Consider the following 15,624-nt stretch of genomic DNA (forward strand, 5'->3'; position numbering starts at 1 on the left):
ATGGGAGGAGGGGGCGGAGTGCCGTGCGAATTGGACGTCAGCGCCCATTGGTCCTGGCCCTCTCCCCCCACCTCACCCCTGCCTCTCCAACTAGGGGCTCCCAGAGTCCCAGCAGTTCCCTCATTGGCTGCAGGCACTCATCAATCCCAGGTAGTGTGTGCGAGGCTGACACTGCTGATGACAAACAATGTTTTTGAGGAGTAGCAACTTTTTTTTTTTTTTTTACTTCCCTGCCCAAATTCTACAGGAGGGGGAAAAAAATTCTTCCAAGACCCCCAGTTACTTCATTTCTCCACATCTTACTCTGGCTTCTTTCATCCTAGATCTACTCTCCCTTATTTCCTCATTATACACCTATACTGCATCCTCTCCTGAGTTTCCTCACCTTACACTCCCTATACTTCCATACGCATCCATCATTATGCTTACAGTTTCAAAGGAGGTGAATTGTCTGGATAGCACTCCCATGACTTTCCTTTTTGTCAGAAATAATGCTTGTGTTCTGTACCCATCACAGCACAGGTGGGTGAAAAACACTAATCATTTCTTTTCATTTTTTTTATATTATTATTTTTTTTTATTATTATTATTATCATGTTTCATTATTACTTTCTTCTAAGTCTTTGGTTTAATTGTTTCGATTTGGAAGTCTAGGTGAGCAAAGGTGTCTTTTATTTTCTGTCGTTGTCTGGACCTCTTATTATTATTTCTTTTTTCCCCTCCTTTATGGATTTCGAATAGTTAGTAAATGGGGCAGTGTAAATTTCTGACATTGAAACCTCTTTTTTTTTTTTCCAGTTCACAAATCAGTCACTCCTGTCACAGTTATTGAAATTCTCCCACTAGCCACGCCAGGACGGTGGAAAAGCAGGCGGTGTCTTTGTTAGTGACCAGGCTTTTGATCGCCAGGGAACATGTACTTACCTTCAGATGAGTGAGCATAAAAAGAACTTACACTCCCTTTGATTTGCTCAGGAAAATGCAGCTTTTTGGATTCAGTGCAAACATACACTTGCTTGTTTTCTAGCAGCAAACCACGATTAACCTGACTATAGCCCTCAGAGTAACTCCTATAGTAGTTTTGGACATATATTCTTCTTCTTCTTCTTCTTCTTCTTCTTCTTCTTCTTCTTCTTCTTCTTCTTCTTCTTCTTCTTCTTCTTCCTCTTCTTCTTCTTCTTCTTCTTCTTCTTCTTCTTCTCCTCTTCTTCTTCTTCTTCTTCTTCTTCTTCTTCTTCTTCTTTTTGTTGTTGTTGTTGCCCCATCTACAAAAGCAGCATTGACCATCTATATTAAATTGATGGGTGGAAGGCATGAATCTGTGACTCTGCATTTAGCCCCCCTTATGAACATAGAAACTGGATTGGTGAGCTACTTCCTTGTATGCACCAACAATATATTTTATTTGAATATCACCGAATCCCTGGCCCTTTTTTTTTTTCTTACCCACTCATTATTCACTCTTCTGCATATTCATTAGCTGTAATTATTTTCTAGTAATGGAAGCATAAGAAGCTCAGGCAGGATCGGAATCATTCCATTTACCCTTTGTTAGCTGCCTCAATGACTCTTTGCACCAGCAAGATTCAAGCCAGCAACTCTCACTCCTCCTTCACAAAGAGAATGTAGTCATTCTTTTCAGAAGGAATACTTTGTAAACAGTCTAGTGCAGGTAGCACTTTAATTAAAATAGAAATGACCTCACTTAACATATCCCTTTTAAGGGAAAGAAAAAAAAACCCCTAACATTTCAAGGCTATGTAAATCTACATTCTTGCTCAATGAATATTCAGCCATCGGTTCTCATTGCAACCTAGAATTGAGTAATAATTGTATACTGTTCTAAACAGCTCCACGTTGCTTAAAAAAATAACATCCATAAACTTCATCTAGAATAAACCTTGCACACACATGGTGTATATATAGACGTAGGTGGCTGCATGCTGCTTGCATCCACCTACATACTGTACGCGAGAGTATGCCTGTGCAGTCTGTATGTATGTCTGTGTGTACATAGACACACGTACTGTGTGTGTGTGTGTGTGTGTGTGTGTGTGTGTGTGTGTGTGTGTGTGTATCCGTGTGTGTATATATATATATATATACACACACACACACACACACACACACACACACACACACACACACACACACACGTGTGTACATGCGTGTTCATGTGAATATGTTTGTGTGTGCGTGCGTGTGTGTGTGTGTGTGTGTGTGTACACACACAACATATATATATATATATATATATATATATACATACACACACACACACACACACACACACACACACACACACACACACACACACACACACACATGATAGAACAGCAACACCATATGTGGGAATGTTTGTATATATCTTGCTACTGTAATTAGCACTTTTCATTCGTGGTATCTCGATTCGTTTCTGAACAGACTGGCTATGCGATATTAAGGGACTGTGTCTAAAGTTAAAAAATAGTTGCAGTTGCAGAAGTTATCAAGTGGGATTTGCGGCGCTCTCTGCAGGGAAGGGGAGCTGTGCTAGTTCAAAGCCACATGCACCAACGTGACAATATAAGCCATTAAAATATCATCCTGACGGCTCATTTCATCATACTTTCCCCTAACTGCTTTCAGGGAGCCAGAAAAGGAAGAAATGAAGGATGACAGCATGAAGGTACAGCTAAGTATTTTGGTGTTACCCCTGGAGCCCTGAGACATCAGAAGCCCATTCTGCAACAGGTGGAGTAGTGACGGTAAGCCACGGTAGCAGGGCAGCGGCGAGGGCAGCATTGCACATTACCCACTCTTGACCAGACCTGTTCCCCCCTCTCTCATGTTGATCGGACAACAATAGGGATATATTTTCGCAAAGAATGTTTCTTAAGAAAATCTTTTGTGCTAACCCTTAAATAGCCATCAGTAAGAAAAAGACTGTCTTAGGTGAGAATAGGTTGGAAGGTCTATTACCATGCCAATAGGCGGTGGGAAGGACATACAGTACTTCCTCTGTTGTTTTCAAAAGATTCACTTATGTAGCTTTCTTAGCATCGCCTCGGGATGGAAAATTTCTATAGAAAAGAGAAGGAATAAATCCATTGACTTCTATATTTAATTAACAACTCTATTGTCCTCTCTGATTAATACATTTTTATTTATGCCTGCTCAACTCGAAGACTCTAGTTGATGTAATGGCAGAGGGTCCCCTATACATCTCTCCCTATAAATGATGACAGAGTATATGCATTTTGGGGGAATAAAATAGGTCATATCTAGCTCTCTACTGGGGAGAGGTTTGTACGTGCTCATCAGATTTAATTAAGTCTGTGATTATTTTATTCTCCATGATGGGGCAATCTGATTATTCTCCCGTCTAATGTGAAATAATGCAAAATTAGCAGATACATTTGGTGTACAATCTATTTCTCCTTTTAGTGCAAAGTAGAAGCACAATTAGTGCCAAAAAGTGGGGGGAAGCTAATGATCTTTGCAATCTAGAGTTTTTGTAGCTGTTAAAGCTTTGTCTTAAGGAAAAGAAAAAACAGCCCTTTTATTAGTATTTTCTGTTACTGGAAATGTAGTTAATCGGTGCAGATGAGTGTTGAAGGATAAATCTATTGATGTCGCCGACTTTTGGAATACCATAGCGTTTGACCTCTGACCTAAGACCCACCACATGTGCACATGGAGAACCCTAGATGGGTAAATAGTATCACAAAAATAATCGGTATTTTGTGTGCTTTCTACATGCACACTTCTACCAACGATGGCAGATGTTGCAGCTGTAGATATACGTATAAAAACAAATTTGTAAGGTTGACAGGCTACCCTTACATTCACTTAGGGCTTCTTTACATGTAGACCTGATTTGTTTTACCAAACATTGCAACAAATGTATCCAGGTGCTGCCTTTTGAGACACGTCCACAAGTGTTAAAATAAGCAATTTGCTTCCAATGAGGACACATTTCCTTTCTACTTCACTCTGCATTTGGGGTGTTTGCGTGATATTATTTACCAAATTTAGCATTAAAGTATCAAGAGGCATACTGTCAGTATTAATGGAGCAGATTAGAAAATTATCTATCTATCTATCTATCTATCTATCTATCTATCTATCTATCTATCTATCTATCTATCTATCTATCTATCTTTTTATAAAAAATCGACAGTATCTAGCAATAACTTGTAATATTGCTCAACAGACACACACACACACACACACACACACACACACACACACACACACACACACACACACACACACACACACACACACACACACACACACACGATAATAATAAAAAAGATATTACAAGTAATACCTGTAGATATATATTTCTAGCTCTTTACAGATATGTGTGTATACAAGAAAATGCAACTATGTGTGTATATGTATACACACACACACACACACACACACACACACACACACACACACACACACACACAGACACACACACACTCTACATATTAGCTAGGTGTGTCCCTTACCACTTCTGACGCATAACATTTTGAGAAATAACGTAGACCAAATTGAATTGAATACAAAAATGTCTTTAAACACCTAATATCAAATATAATTTATATATGTTCTGCACGTGTAACTGTGTCTATAGACTAGACAAGTAACCTATACTAAGTTAAATATTACCTATGCTCTCTTAGGAACATTACCACTTATTAGCTTGTGTGGGTGTATGTCTACAAATACAGTTTCCCTAAAGACGTAGTCAGGTTTTAATTGAGTTAACGGTGTGTGTGTGTGTGTGTGTGTGTGTGTGTGTGTGTGTGTGTGTGTGTGTGTGTGTGTGTGTGTTATTTCCGATGAAATGTGACATTATTGTATCCATGAGTTGTCGACTCGTTTCCCCATATATATGAATATACATTGCAAACTTAAAAGTGAGGCGAGTGTGTGCATAGGGACAAGGTTTACAGTTGAGCCTTGCACTGGAATAGCCCAAAAAATCCAAAGGAATGTGAGCAGGAATCCCTCGCTGTGTGCCATCAATAAGTGGAAACATGACCAGTACATTCAGAATCATACTCAGAGATCCTAAGGCAAACATGCATGCAGAGACCGGTCATGCTTCAAATGTGTGCCATACCATTTAGATTTGGCAAAGTATATCAAAATCCAATAAAACGCATATTATGAAACAGAGAGAGGGAATGGACCTGGTGCATTGCGTTTCAAAACATTAACTATATTTCAGTGTTTCAGGGTGGAGTGTGCGCCAACTCATTTCATAGACATGAGGAAAATATCAGAGGCTGGGGTCCCACTATAATACAGAAAATATTAGGACCTTTCGGATCCATCATGAAGACCCCAAGTTTAAATCATGTCCTTCTCGCGGCTCAAGGGCACCATATATTCTTAGGCATTGTTTTCATGTAACTTGCATCAACACAAATCAAGGACATAACACCCCACCAGCATCTGCTTAATCTTCCTCACTAGCCATTCATTTGGAGGTTCTAGAATTAATATTTGACGGCTATCTCATTGTAACATCCACCCCTGACCCTGTTTGACTGCATTGTCACATTACTCTATGACATATTCATCTGGAATTCATTTACGGACCATTTGATTGGAATGAGGTTTGACATGTATTGGATCTTATTAAAAAAGAAGACTTTGATCTTCCTGATGGGGTTTACATGATATGTACCATCCTTACTACGGATAGCATGCTTCCACAATGTGGTGGCTACCAGGTCCAAACAATGAGCTCTGAGTAGTTAGCAGTGACTGACTTCTTATTTGACAGAGATACTTTAATCTGGGAGCTGGTATGTCACAAACCCTATACAGGGGACACTTATCGTCCACCTACTCCCTGTAGAATAGTATTCAGAGGAGCTATTTAGACAAGTTTACTATGTTCTGCAGACAGCCTAGCGTTGGAGAAATGGGAAGGCAGCTATTCAGGAATATTACTGGGAAGTGTGTATTTATGGGATTTGACTAGTAAATGAGACTGAGGAACAATTTCAAATAATTTAAACAAGGCAGCACTCATATCAATATCGCATATCATTGTATCATATCTCATATCAGTGAGATATTCACTTCCAATACATTAAATGAATATGCTTCAAAACCAATATATGATTGTTGTACGTCTTTATAACAATGGGGTATGTACAGTATTAGTGTAAAGTATTGCAGCACTTTGCACTATGCCAACCTCAGTAAAATAAATAGACGAGAGGGAGGCTTGAGCATTACATGCAAAAATACTAGGGTGTGTGTGTGTGTGTGTGTGTGTGTGTGTGTGTGTGTGTGTGTGTGTGTGTGTGTGTGTGTGTGTGTGTGTGAAACATTATCGAAACCCTCAGTCAAACTGCTGTTTACGGTTTTATGTTTATGTGATGTGTAGATATTTTTTCATGCCATTAGTTGTTATATATATATTGGCATTTTTTTCTGCTGTGAAAAATAATCTAACACGTTCTATAAATGAATAGACAAATTCCCATATGTGCATAATAATAATAATAATAATAATAAAAGGGACTTGCAGGGGAGAGAGAGGGAGAGAGAGAGAGAGAGCGAGAGAGAGAGAGAGAGAGAGAGATGAAGAATTGAGGCGCTTGCAGACCGCTCTTTAATTAGGTAAGATTTCTGTTTACACGTTCTCATTACAAGTTGGCTTCCAAAGTACACAAAACTCTTTAGTCCCAAAGATCAAAGTTATTAATTCTTATGACATAAAGTTGATAATTTTTCCCCAAGAAATAAAGATATTTAATGCACTACTTTTTATTATTTTTATTTTCCTCTTCCCAAAGAAAAGAGCAGAGATTTCATAAACTGATAAAGTCCTGTTCTACTGTATGTCTAAAGCTACATTCTGACTTATTATATTATATGGAATCAATAAGTATATTGATCTTTGTTAATAAGTCCTATTACATACTTGAATGGACTAAGGGATGTTTCAGTATTCATTATTCCCCCACTTGTTTGAAAGAAAATTGGAAATTGCATTTCTTGAATATTTAAAAATATTTGATATTGCAACCTTTCGTCACTGTTCTATCTATCTATCTATCTATCTATCTATCTATCTATCTATCTATCTATCTATCTATCTATCTAGAAAGATAGGTAGATATGTGTGTAATTTCCTCTATTCTATAACAAATATTAAAGACATATTTCAGGGATCTGTAAAATATCCTATCGATTAAGTCTGTTTTACACAAGATAATATAACGTCGAAAGCACACACACACACACACACACACACACACACACACACACACACACACACACACACACACACACACACACACACACGACACAAACACTTGTACACACACACACACACACACACACACACACACACACACACACACACACACACACACACACACATAGTTATACGGTTGGTTTGTATAATTTTCACTGGGTTCCTGAAAGAGAATACACGCAGCGCGATGCGCACATGAATTGGTATTTTGGGAGAGGAATATCTTTCTTTAAACTTACACTGATTAAAATTGCACTAATAATGAAATAAACATATGCTCAGGTAAATCATTCTCAGACTACCCTGCAAACACTGATACCTTATTCATCTAAATTGAAAATTCTGATCAGCTTCTCAACAGTCCAACATAACTTTATCTGTAGTGTGCTAAATAATAATTATCTTAATGATGTTTGACGAATTGATTGTGTTTGGGTTGTTTAGTCACTGAGTATTTGACTATTCAGGTAATGTCATTAAAATACATCGATTTGTATACAGCATCTCAAAGTTAAACGTACACAATTCAGATAGCTTTTAATGAACAACAAGTGAATGTAGAAGAGTCATATTGCTAATTTAGCACTCCAAATACGTAATAAATATTGGTAAATTCAAAAATGCGTGCTAACTAAAAGATTCTATTTACTATAGTGTCTATATAAATAGAACACGGCATACTGTGAGGGTTCTGGAAAGACTAATAATAAGTTTTGAATGCATTAGCAATGGTAGAAGTGTTAAAGGGAGCATGGGTTAACAATTGTTTATGGACACAGCAAAAAAATAGGAAGGGTTAATAAATACTATATTGTGCATTTCTGATGTTTGGATGATATTAAAACTTTGTTTTTCTTAAGAGCCGTTTAATATTAATAATAATAATAATAATAATAATAATAATAATAATAATAATAATAATAAGCAGTATTATATCGCAGGTCTAACCAGTAGCAATCTTTGTTACCTGCTGTACAAATTAAAGTCATATAATTAATGAATAATAGATTTCTGCTTTATAATTCATTTTCCAGCACATTTATATATTTTATGTTTGAGTCTGTTTGAATTTAAAAATAAAATAAACTTCGTGTACGTGAATACCAGGCACCAGTGTGGTGTGTGTGTGTGTGTGTGTGTGTGTGTGTGTGTGTGTGTGTGTGTGTGTGTGTGTGTGTGAGAGAGAGAGAGAGAGAGAGAGAGAGAGAGAGAGAGAGAGAAGGGGCTGGAAGCATGGTGCCCCAGTTGTACGCAGACGCAGTGCTGTGTTTTCCCCCCTCTCCTAATCCTTTCAGACTCCAGCAGGAGCTGTCAGCAGTGACGCCAATCATACAGAAGCAGCCAATCACGGGCAGTGGTTATTGTTGAGCTCTCTGGGCAGTAGCAGTGTCTATGAATCTCTATTCAGTGTCTCAATGCTTCCTGCTGCTGCTTCTCAAGCGTAGGGGATTCCACTTAGACATAAAGGGAAAAAAAACTTGAAAAACTTTTGGAGAAAAAGTTTTATTTTATTTTATTCTTTTCCCACAGCCAGGTGACTGTAACTGCAATGAGTGTGGATGCTTTGGGGAACACAGTGATGGACCCTGCATTTTCTAAACGGAACACGGCGCTGAGAATAGTAGACTTAGCAGGGGCTCATCATCATCATCATCACCACCATCCTCATCACCACCACTCCCCTCAGACTATGACAGGCTTCCCGGGGTACGTGGGTCATTCCCACTCCATGGCTCACAGGCACCCTGGGGAGTATGCTGCTGATTCTCGCCTAGGGCCAAGTCCTGCATTTCGTCCAGAACACATGGGGCACCATCCAGCGGCCCTCAAGCTCAGCCCTGCCCATAACCCTCACCACCATCACCTTCACCACCATCATCATATGGCAGGCCATGCTGAGGCTGCCTCCAGTCACACAGGAGCATTTGTCCCGGCTCACTCAGCAGCTGTGCCCTACTCAAGTCTCCCCCACTCAGCTCAGAGTATATCTGCAGGTAGGGACTTTTTGCTAGGCAGAGAGCTGGCAGTGCAAGTGATGCCAGGTCTGAGTGAGCAGACCTCTGCTGCAGCATCTCACCATGGAATGTTTGTTTCAACAACAGGTAGCAGCTACCCCGGGCAGCATGGGCACCACACAGAACATGGGACCCACCCTTACTTCTCTGGATCTCATCATGAGCAGCATTCCCACCATGCCACCCCAGGTGGGCAGCCTCTGAACGGACAGATACGATTGGGGCTACCTGGAGATATGTATGCCAGGTCTGATCATTTCACTCAACCAGTGTCTAGGACAGATCCCTTCTCTTCTGCGTCTCTCCAAGGCTACAGTAGCATGAACCTTAACATGAACATAGCTCCTCATCACGGACCTGGTGCCTTCTTCCGTTACATGAGACAGGCAATCAAGCAGGAGCTCATCTGCAAGTGGATAGAGGAAGATCAGCTTCCGAAAAAACTTTGCTCCAAAACTTTCACTACCATGCACGAGCTGGTCACCCATGTCACCGTGGAGCACGTCGGGGGACCAGAGCAGTCCAACCACATATGTTTCTGGGAAGAGTGTGCCAGAGAGGGAAAGCCCTTCAAAGCCAAATACAAACTTGTCAACCACATCAGAGTCCACACAGGTGAAAAACCCTTCCCCTGCCCCTTCCCTGGCTGTGGGAAAGTTTTTGCCAGATCAGAGAACCTTAAAATCCACAAGAGAACTCACACAGGTCAGTATTCGCACTTTCTCTGCTTCTGTTTCATTGCATGCATTTTTTTTTCTTTCTATCTTAATAGTATTATAAATAGTGAATTTATTTAATTTATACTTGTCACTTAGTAGCGCCTCGTATCGCTGTTTACAACATTTTACATTAAGTGGCCGTATAAATAAATTGATTATAATCCCCAGAGAAATTTTTTATGACCGCTTTCATTTTGTGATCTGATTGATTTAAAGCTCTGGGGATTATAAATGATTCAAGCTTGAAGAAGGGTAAATAGATTTGTACACGTGGTTGTAAACTTTCATTCAGGCTAATTAATATTTATGAAAAAAAAAAAATACTACACAGTTTCCACGGGCACCACAAATGGGATTTTATGGTCAAGAGAAACTATTAAGCATGGATTACCGTGACTGGGTGACTTAAGTTATATTTAGTTATAATTCAATTGAACCATTTATTTCCCATTAGAATCAAAAACATATTCCAAGTCACATATTCTTCAGTGTAATTTATTCTGCAGCATAAAATATATATATATGTGTGTGTGTGTGTGTGTGTGTGTGTGTGTGTGTGTGTGTGTGTGTGTGTGTGTGTGTATACACATACATACATACATACATACATACATACATACATACAAGTCTATAGTCTATCTAGCAAACTATGAAGACATTTTGAAGTGGTGCACGATTTAAATTTTATATAAGATGAAAGCTTAAACCCCTACTGTATTTTAATTGCCCCATCCGTCACCTCAGTAATTTCACAAATACACATGTGTTTCTATCTATTTCAAAGGCCCTCAGCATTTCTCACTATGTTTTCTAGTAGTATCTTGTTGCTTGGCTTTCTATTCAATTCGTAATAAATGACAGATTCGCAGTTTTGCTGGTAGTTGTGAACAGGTGCTATGCATCTTGGAGAACATCTTGTCTTTGATGACAGGCTGTCTCCTAAGCAAACAAACATTTTCTACTCCTAGAGCTCTCTAACTCTGTGGCTTGTGATGCAGAAAATGATGAGGTTCAAAGTGTGATCTGCAAAGCTACGTCAGGCACTCTGGGCATAGAGTGTTCCCTTTATTACACACACGTAGAAATGTTATTCCTCTGCTGATGAACTACATTAATAATAATCCCGCACGGTCTTTACTGTGTACATTTCTTTGTAGCACCTACATTGGTTTGAAAATGGAAAGAATATAAAGCGAACTGTGATGAAATTCGCTGGCGATTTTTCATGGCGAGTTAACACACCTTTCCATTGGGAAAGATGGAGGGAGAAGTGATTGAAGTGTAAAACATTAATGGCTTTTGTCTCTGCAGCACAATGCAGAAGTCCAAGCGATCTAGTTCAAGCGTTTCCATAAATATATCATAAATAAAATATCTTGGCATGTTTTCCACTAACATGGTATATATTTAACTAGACTGAGAGTAAAAGTAAATATATTATTGTAGTAATGGGGATACTGACTTTATACTGCAGTCTTTAATTATAATAAAGTGTAACGATGACATTCGTTTGTCCCATTCTTTTCAGTTATTATTATTATTGTTGTTATTATTATTATTATTATTATTATTATTCATTTATTTTTATTTATTATATTGTTTAATATATCTTTATGTATTTATTATTCATCTCAATGCAAGCTAGGTTTTTAATGCTTATAAACCTATTGCCAGTAGTACAGACAGTAATGAATTGACTTTGTATGAGAACGAAGACACTGTTGAGAGATATTAAAATACACTTCACAATCTCACGCTTAACACGGACAATTTTCCCATGAGATTCCTAAGTTAGTGCCTGGATATCATTTTATAATGTGCTTGACTGGTATTTAAGTACAACAGATGGAGATTAGTTTAGTGTTTAGCATGTTCGACTGTTTAGACTGCAGGTATTAGCACTGTGTAAAGCAATAGGGATAGTTCAGCAGACACTACACTGGTGAGGGAAATGGCAGCTTCTCAAAATGTTAATTCCAAATGATAAACATTGCTCGCATTAATGTGACATATTATCAGGGAGAAAGTGAAGCGAAAGTTACGCCCAGGTCATGTACACAAAACGATTGCAATGGCTGACATCTGTGTGTATGTATGATATATTGACTTGTGGACGTCTGATGCACTTTTCCATGGAATTAAATTAGGTTTGCTAGTGCAAATGATTGTGCGCTGTGAATGAATAACATGTTGCCTAATACATGCAGGATTGTGTGCATATTAATTAGGTGTTACACATATAACGCAGTAAAACCAGGTGTATACCAGATTTAGGAACACGAACCTGTTGGACCCTACAAGGATTATAATTCCTCATTATCTCGACTGTCCTTTGTGCATACAGCTATCTTCATCTGTTTCCAAATACAGCTTGTTTCATTTCGTCCCACTCTTTAAGAGCAAATACACATTTTTTTTTTAACTAATGGAAATCAGATAAAGCTTTCTAATTGCTACATAAGAAAAAAATCTAATATGAAGGCTCCAATGCAATACACTTTCCTAATCCACTACGTCGTGATCATGGTGTTTGCCTGTTTTTTTTTTTTTTTTTTATTAAACAAACTTGTAAATAAAGAGGCTATGTTAATGTAGTGTCAGATTTAAAGGAATATTACGATTGCTATACGATTTTTGAGTGAATGGATTTTCAGTTATGATAGGTAAAGTGTCACAGTGGCTCTGGCTGTCCTTTCTTATTACGTAACGTTTTATCTCTCAATGGTTTTTTTTTTCTCCAATGACTACCTACGGGGATTGGTTACTTGATAATGCACTACCAATATTAAGATTTATCAACGTTGGAACATCTATAGAATGCAAATTACCAGTAACACGATTGAAAAGATAAGGTGCAATGAAAACACACAAAAACACAAATTAACTATCTAACAAACTAACTAAAAAAATAATAAATAAATATATTAAAACAAATGTCAATCTGGCATCTGGCATTTCTTCTGGTGAAATTTGGATATTGAAAATGTACACAGGCTAGCATTGTTAGGGTGCACTTGTGATGCCAAGGGCTTGTGGTAAATTTTGTCCTGATTTTGTCTTCCAGGTGAAAAGCCATTTAAATGTGAGTTTGAAGGCTGTGACAGACGTTTTGCCAACAGCAGTGATAGAAAGAAGCACTCACATGTCCATACCAGCGACAAGCCGTACAACTGCAAAGTGAGAGGCTGTGACAAGTCCTACACACATCCCAGCTCACTGAGGAAGCACATGAAAGTACACTGCAAATCTCCACCTCCCAGTTCAGGCTATGAATCCTCAATACCTTCGCTGGTGTCTCCATCCTCTGATTCAGGACAGGACCCTGCAGCCACCTCCTCTCACACAGAGCCTATTTCATCCTCCCAAGCTAACCTGAGTGAATGGTATGTGTGCCAAAGCTCAGGAGCAAGTGGCATCCCCACCCCACCGAGCCACACTCCTTCACCTGAGCACCGGAAGGCTTCCTACAACAACTGCGAAGCTAGGCCAAATTACTAGAACCCCACGCAATGCAAATTTTCTTTGGTTTACATAATCAAAAAGTACTGTATTTTATAAAGACTGGAGATCACCCTGTTTTATCCCTAGTGGATTAAGGAGAGGACCAATGCAACCTTAATGGCTGATGTGATCACAAATGTAAAACAATATTGTGTGGTATGTGTGTGAATGTGCGCTTAAAATGGGACCTGACCTCCAAGAGTTTTCCTGTCTGCCCTGTACCTGGCCAGAAAAGCACAAGCAGTAACCTAGCACACTCTCTTTCCAATCTACCATTACGGTTCGCCTTGTCTGGACTAACTTCCCCAAAAACCAAAGTGTTTTGTTAAGGATTTTTAAGGCGATGCACTCTATGAATTCCCATAGGCATTCCCACACGGTGTAATCCTTAATGCTTTTATAAAGTTGTTCTATTTTTTTGTTTTTGTTTCAGGTTTGTTTAAAATATCTATGAAATATTTTATTAGCTTCATGCTCAGTCAAATGTATATACGGAAGGATCACGTGGTTCATGTTAGTGTGTATATATTTTGTGTGATGTAAAGGGACCAATTTTGGCCACATTAATTTTTGACTACACTATAAAATGTGTAATAATTTAATTAATATTGTCACAACTTTTTTTTTTTAAGAGCCAACGATGTATGAGTGTGGTTAAATTAATGTTATTGTACAGACAGAATTATTAAACATGTTTGTGAAGTGTCATTCAATTTTGAACAGAAGGTGGATAACTCACAAGAGCATTTAACATGTTCTTTAAAATAAACATTTTTTGTACCATGAAAAGTAGAACTGGTGTTTCACTGATTTTACAAGTTAGCTTTTTCTAATGGTGCTAATCACCACCATTGCTTTTTAAAGTCATTACAAATAAAGGATTGATGGTATAAATGCATAAGTACCGACTAACCTTATGTGTAGTTACAAGAGTGCCTTAAAACAATGTTAATGAAAGAATATGTATCTTCAGGTGGGTTGGGATGTAAAATAGAACGTTCAGAGATCTTCCAGACTTTCCTATTTCTCTTCCCAACATTGTGGCTGTGAGTTTTCCATGGATGGAAAATGTGTGCTGAGCATCTGCAGAGCGCTTTGCATATAAGAGATACGTTCTGCTTCCCATTCTTGTCGTTGGATGTGAATTTCTCAAACAAACTGTTTGCTTCTATAGGCTAATCACCTTTAATATTTCATTTCCTTGTTACAGATGTCTGCCCTGTTGCTCTCAAGGTAATCTAGACCGCCACAGCTGAAAGCTTGAATATTATGCTTTAAACATCAAAGCCCAGTTTCTACAATGAAGTATTCTTCTCAACGGTGAATCTTCATGGTAAGTTAGTATTTCTATGGCAGTAGGCAAGTCATACTTAATTCCTGAAAGGCTAAGTCTGGAGTCTCTCCACTCTTTTCATTAAGGACATAATATTTACGTCTAAAAGAGTCTTTCTCTTGTGTGTACAAGTGTATATTTTCCTTTGGCTCCATCTAAATCATTTTCATTTAATTTCCAGTAAACAAAACAAAACAAAACAAAAAAAAATCACGCGAATGGGCCCTTGTTCTGGATCATAATAAAAATGGATAATAATGTTGGGAATAAAAGGGGCCGCCTGAATTGAGGCGTCAGGAAACTTTTGTTTTCTGCTTTCTTCAGTGATCAGAGAGTTCATTTTGATTTGATGGCAAAATTTCAAAAGGCAAGGAAATGGTTTTTAACGAAAAGAATGGAAGAAAGGCCTAATCAAGTTCGGGTTGTTCAAAGAGTCTGGTTTTGGGGTTGAAAGTGTGAGTTTTACGGTGCATCAGCATGCTACGTTAAGGTCTCTATGGAAATAACCCAGCTATAGCAAGCTGACTTCAAAGGAGGCACACTCCATTTGTGGCACAGTCTATTAAGATACATTTGGACTGACCTTTGGTTTCATGCTAGCTTAATACAGCATATCTCCCTCTATATTATATACCTTCCTATCCATATGCAAGGCGATGATAACATGCACCCAAGCTAGCACATATATACAGCGATGTCTAAAGAGAGCAATAATAGTACAAAAAAAGCACAATAGCAAAAATCAACATCACTATGAGCAATAATATGAGACGAAATTATACAAAACAAACACAAATA

General features: G+C 38.3%; 1 protein-coding gene across 3 annotated transcripts; it reads left to right on the forward strand.

The window, feature by feature from the left end:
• The first annotated feature begins 142 nt into the window (after positions 1–142).
• ZIC4 (Zic family member 4) lies at positions 143–14,282 on the forward strand. Of its 3 annotated transcripts, XM_063915964.1 has the most exons (5): positions 143–522; positions 799–934; positions 2,629–2,747; positions 9,361–9,978; positions 13,057–14,282. In XM_063915964.1, the coding sequence occupies exons 4-5, from the start codon at positions 9,510–9,512 to the stop codon at positions 13,488–13,490; spliced, it is 903 nt and encodes a 300-aa protein (XP_063772034.1). In that variant the 5' UTR covers positions 143–522; positions 799–934; positions 2,629–2,747; positions 9,361–9,509; the 3' UTR covers positions 13,491–14,282. The 3 variants fall into 3 exon arrangements, with proteins under 3 accessions (XP_063772034.1, XP_063772035.1, XP_063772033.1); XM_063915965.1 differs by lacking the exon at positions 799–934; XM_063915963.1 differs by lacking the exons at positions 143–522; positions 799–934; positions 2,629–2,747 and having other exon boundaries at positions 8,289–9,978.
• Positions 14,283–15,624: the final 1,342 nt, after the last annotated feature.

The sequence above is a fragment of the Pseudophryne corroboree genome, chromosome 4 (assembly GCF_028390025.1).
Source record: "Pseudophryne corroboree isolate aPseCor3 chromosome 4, aPseCor3.hap2, whole genome shotgun sequence".
Lineage (NCBI taxonomy): Eukaryota > Metazoa > Chordata > Amphibia > Anura > Myobatrachidae > Pseudophryne > Pseudophryne corroboree.

Coding starts and splice junctions, on each gene's coding strand:
- ZIC4 (XM_063915963.1), top strand. CDS start 8,808: ATGAGTGTGGATGCTTTGGGGAACACAGTGATGGACCCTGCATTTTCT. Junction 9,979..13,056: donor CCACAAGAGAACTCACACAG/GTCAGTATTCGC, acceptor TTTGTCTTCCAG/GTGAAAAGCCATTTAAATGT.